This window comes from Haliaeetus leucocephalus, unplaced genomic scaffold, assembly GCF_000737465.1.
Source record: "Haliaeetus leucocephalus isolate CR32 unplaced genomic scaffold, Haliaeetus_leucocephalus-4.0 Scaffold0, whole genome shotgun sequence".
In the NCBI taxonomy this organism is placed as follows: Eukaryota; Metazoa; Chordata; class Aves; order Accipitriformes; family Accipitridae; genus Haliaeetus; species Haliaeetus leucocephalus.
The window spans coordinates 27323032-27326509 of NW_010972436.1; the positions used below are offsets into that span (position 1 = coordinate 27323032).

At 55.1% G+C, this 3478-nt stretch overlaps 1 protein-coding gene across 1 annotated transcript; it reads left to right on the forward strand.

Moving 5' to 3' along the window:
* The first annotated feature begins 6 nt into the window (after positions 1-6).
* On the forward strand, positions 7-2474 carry LOC104828161 (chromosome unknown open reading frame, human C1orf35). The gene is made up of 8 exons (XM_010561654.1): positions 7-120; positions 257-410; positions 491-536; positions 639-721; positions 859-931; positions 1267-1337; positions 1639-1779; positions 2031-2474. Exons 1-8 carry the CDS (start codon positions 27-29, stop codon positions 2287-2289), a joined length of 921 nt encoding a protein of 306 aa, XP_010559956.1. The 5' UTR covers positions 7-26; the 3' UTR covers positions 2290-2474.
* Positions 2475-3478: the final 1004 nt, after the last annotated feature.

The following is a 3478-nucleotide window of genomic DNA, read 5'->3' on the forward strand; positions in this document are numbered from 1 at the left end:
CCCCCTGTACCGTGGGGTCGGGCACCATGTTCGGTTCATCCCGAGGTGGGGTCCGGGGGGGCCAGGACCAGTTCAGCTGGGAGGACGTCAAGACGGACAAACAGCGTGAAAACTACCTGGGTAAGGGCTGACCTTGGCCAATCCCCCCCCATCCCCATCCTCCCTATGCCCCCGTTTTGGGGCACGGATGGAGGATTTTGGGTGCGAGGACGTTGAGGGGGGGTGGGTTTTTTGTGTGTGTGTCCCCCCCCAACAGGGAATTCCCTGATGGCTCCGGTGGGCCGGTGGCAGAAGGGGAAGGATCTGACCTGGTACGCCAAGGGCAAGAAGGAGACGGCCCCCCCGCTGTCCCGGGAGGAAGAGTTGGCCGCCGTCCGCTTGGCCGAGCAGGAGGCCATGATGGCAGCCCTGTGAGTATACACCCCCCCCCCCAAAAAAAAAGGGGGTGCCAATCAACCCCCCCCCCCATGACCTGCTTTTGCTTTTATAGGGGCTACAAGAACATGAAGAGGCAGCCCACCGGCCTCAGCAAGGAGGTAAGGGGGGGGCACCACGTGTGGTGGTGTGTCCCCCCCAGCTCTATTTTTTTTTTTGGGATGCTTTTCCCAAAAAAAGCGCTTTCCCCGCCCCCTCCACAGGACCTGGCCGAGGTGTGCAAGCGGGACGGCACCGAGCGGGACGAGAAGGACGTGGACCGGGTGGTGGGCTTGGGGAGCTCCAGGTATGGGGAAGGGGGGGGCAAGTCCTGCACCAAAATGCCCCGTTTCAGCGCAATTAGATTATTTTTTTAATTTTTTTTTCTTTTTTTTTTTTTTTTTTTTTTTTTTTCTGACTCGCTGCGGCGACATCTCTCCCCAGCGGCAGCGCCGGCCGGGTGATGCTCTCCAAGGAGGACAAGGAAGCAGCCAAGATGGGGCTCTCCGTCTTCACGGTACGGTCACATCTTCTTCGTGAGGCTTAAAAAAAGATGGGAAAAAGGCAAAAAAAAAGCCCTGCGCTGTGCTCAGGATATTTTCTTTAAAAGCAAAGCTGGCGGTTGTAGCACAGAGACCTGCAAGAGTACCCCGAGTCCTGTTTGCGCAGAGTTAATTTGTGGGATTTTAATTTGGAAGCGGTTCTTGAGGGTATTTTTTTTTTTCCAAATTTAATTTAATTTTTATTCTATATTAAATTTAATTTTTAAAGGGAGAAGGTCCCTTTTTCTTGTAATTCAAAGCTACGGCCTCACAGACGCGCTCTGTGTTTTTCCCCCTTTTCCAACCCTAGCACCAGAAAGTCTCCAGCAGCCCCGAGACGTCTGGCTCCAAGAAGAAGGAGGAGAAGGTGGAGGAGAAACGGTGAGGATGGGGACCACCGCTTCGGTGGGAAAACACCAGAAATGGCCGTTTTTGGGGAGGGGGGAATGTTTTGCAAAACGCTTCTATGGCTCCGTTTGGCACCGAGCTTGTTCTGCATCTGCCTCGATCACCCCCAAAACCTCTGCTTTGCCCCCAAAACCTCTTTTTTTCTGGGGGCTTCTCCTTGGCCAAGGAGGGGCGTGGTGGGAATTGCCTGGAGGGAGGGATGGGGATGAGTTTTTGGAGGAGCCGGAGGGATGCACAGGGCAGGGATCCTCACTGCTTGATCTCTTCCCCACAGACCAGAGGGTGGCAAGAAATCCAAAAAGGAGAAAAAGAAGAAGAAAAAGAAGAAACATAAGAAAGAGAAGAAGAAGGATAAACATCACAAGAGGGATGCTGTCCCGTCGTCCTCCGATTCTTCTCCGGACCGGGATGAGAGGTAGCTGGGTTGGGATGGGGGCTGAGCTTTGGTAGCAGGGAGGGGGACCGGGACCGGGAGGGAGCAAGGCTCACAGGGCATCATCACTGGAAAACGGGATGAAAGATTTAGGAGAGCCATGTGGTCACGGCTGGCATCGCGATGCCCCGTCGGCATCTCCTGCCTTTCCAAAAATCCCTTTTTCATCCCCAGAATCGGCTCATCGCGTGTCCCCAACGTCCCTGCTGTCACTTACCCCTCCATCCCCGTAGGCACCACCGAAGGAAAACCCACCAGCGTCCCGAGACGGCACGGCACGGCAGCCGGCGTCGGCACGACATGGATTCCTCTGCCAGCAGCTGGGATTCGGGCAGGAGCCCTTCGCACCGTCCTGCCCGTCGGCGGAGCCGGAGCAGGGATGGCCGCGGTCGGCACCCGTCCCCGCGGCGCAAGGCGAGGAAGAGGAGCAGGAGCAGGTCCCCTCCGTCCCGTGGGGTCAGGCAACGCCACGACACCGATTTGGAGGACTGAGAGGGAGCCTGGGTTTTTTTCCAGGGAGATATCACAGAGGCTTATATATTTTTTAAGGTTATTAAATGAAAAAAACCACAGCTCTGCTGTTGCCGGGGCCGAGTCTGGCAAAAAGGGCATTATGTTTTGTGATGCCAGCTGCCCCTTCCCTGCCCGCAGCTCTTGCCTTTAACCGGGGGCAGCTCCCCCTGGCTGTGGTGGGGGGCAGCAGGTGCCCGGGCACCTTTCTCCTCAATCCCTGGATCCATCCATCCAAGGAATGATTTAGCTCAGAGGATGCTGCGGGGCAGGTGCTGGCGCGGGGAGGCTTCAGGCTGCGATGCTGGAAATGCTCCAGATGCCTCATGTTTATGTAAAGAGACTTTGGATGGAGTTGTTATTATTATGTTTTTTAGTATCTTCTTTCAATGCCCTAGAGTAACTGCCAGCAAAGCTGCTGAAGGAGAGTTTCTTTCCTTAAACTCTCCCTTAAATTAAATAATACCCGGGGCTTACGCACTGCCAGGAGGGTTTTGCATCTTGGACGTGATGGCTGTGGGGCTCTCCACAGGGCCACCTCTGTTCTCCATGGGGTGACATGTGCTCTCCATAGAGCAGAGATACACATGTGAGGAGGGGAGCACTCGGGACGTCCCCCCCGGGACCCCCAGGAGAGGACAGAGCCCTAGCTGGGCTGCCCCAAGGTGACATGCACGCTTCCCCCTGTCCCCAAAAAGCTTTTAATTCGGGCAGACCCAAGCAGGAGCCGGCTGTCTCACAGGGACATGAAGCAGAGATGGTTCCATCACCCCCAAACTCCTGTGGGGTGGCATAAATCCACCCCAGGGTCCGCAGGGACATCCACCCCTGTGTCCATGTCCCCTGGGGACAAGTGCTTTCCTGGCCCAAGTTTGGGGAAAATCAGGGGCTTTGTGACTCAAGCTCCTGGGGGCAAGGGTGATGGATGTTCCTTTGGGTTGAAAAACAGCATTTTTAGATTTAAAAAAAAAAAAAAGGAAACTGCCTGAATCAGGGGTTGCAAGTAGAACCTCCAAAATAAGTCCTTGGCTGATGGGGAGAAGATGGATGGGGCTGGGGCATCTTCCATAGCCATTTGTCCTGGTCATGTCCACCCTGCAGCGGGGCAGGGAGCAGCAAGCTCCGTTCCCATCCAGGATTTTAAACCTCAAAAAATAAGTATTTATGTGCT

Coding starts and splice junctions, on each gene's coding strand:
- LOC104828161 (XM_010561654.1), top strand. CDS start 27: ATGTTCGGTTCATCCCGAGGTGGGGTCCGGGGGGGCCAGGACCAGTTC. Junction 537..638: donor CCACCGGCCTCAGCAAGGAG/GTAAGGGGGGGG, acceptor CCCCCTCCACAG/GACCTGGCCGAGGTGTGCAA. Junction 1,780..2,030: donor TCTCCGGACCGGGATGAGAG/GTAGCTGGGTTG, acceptor CCATCCCCGTAG/GCACCACCGAAGGAAAACCC.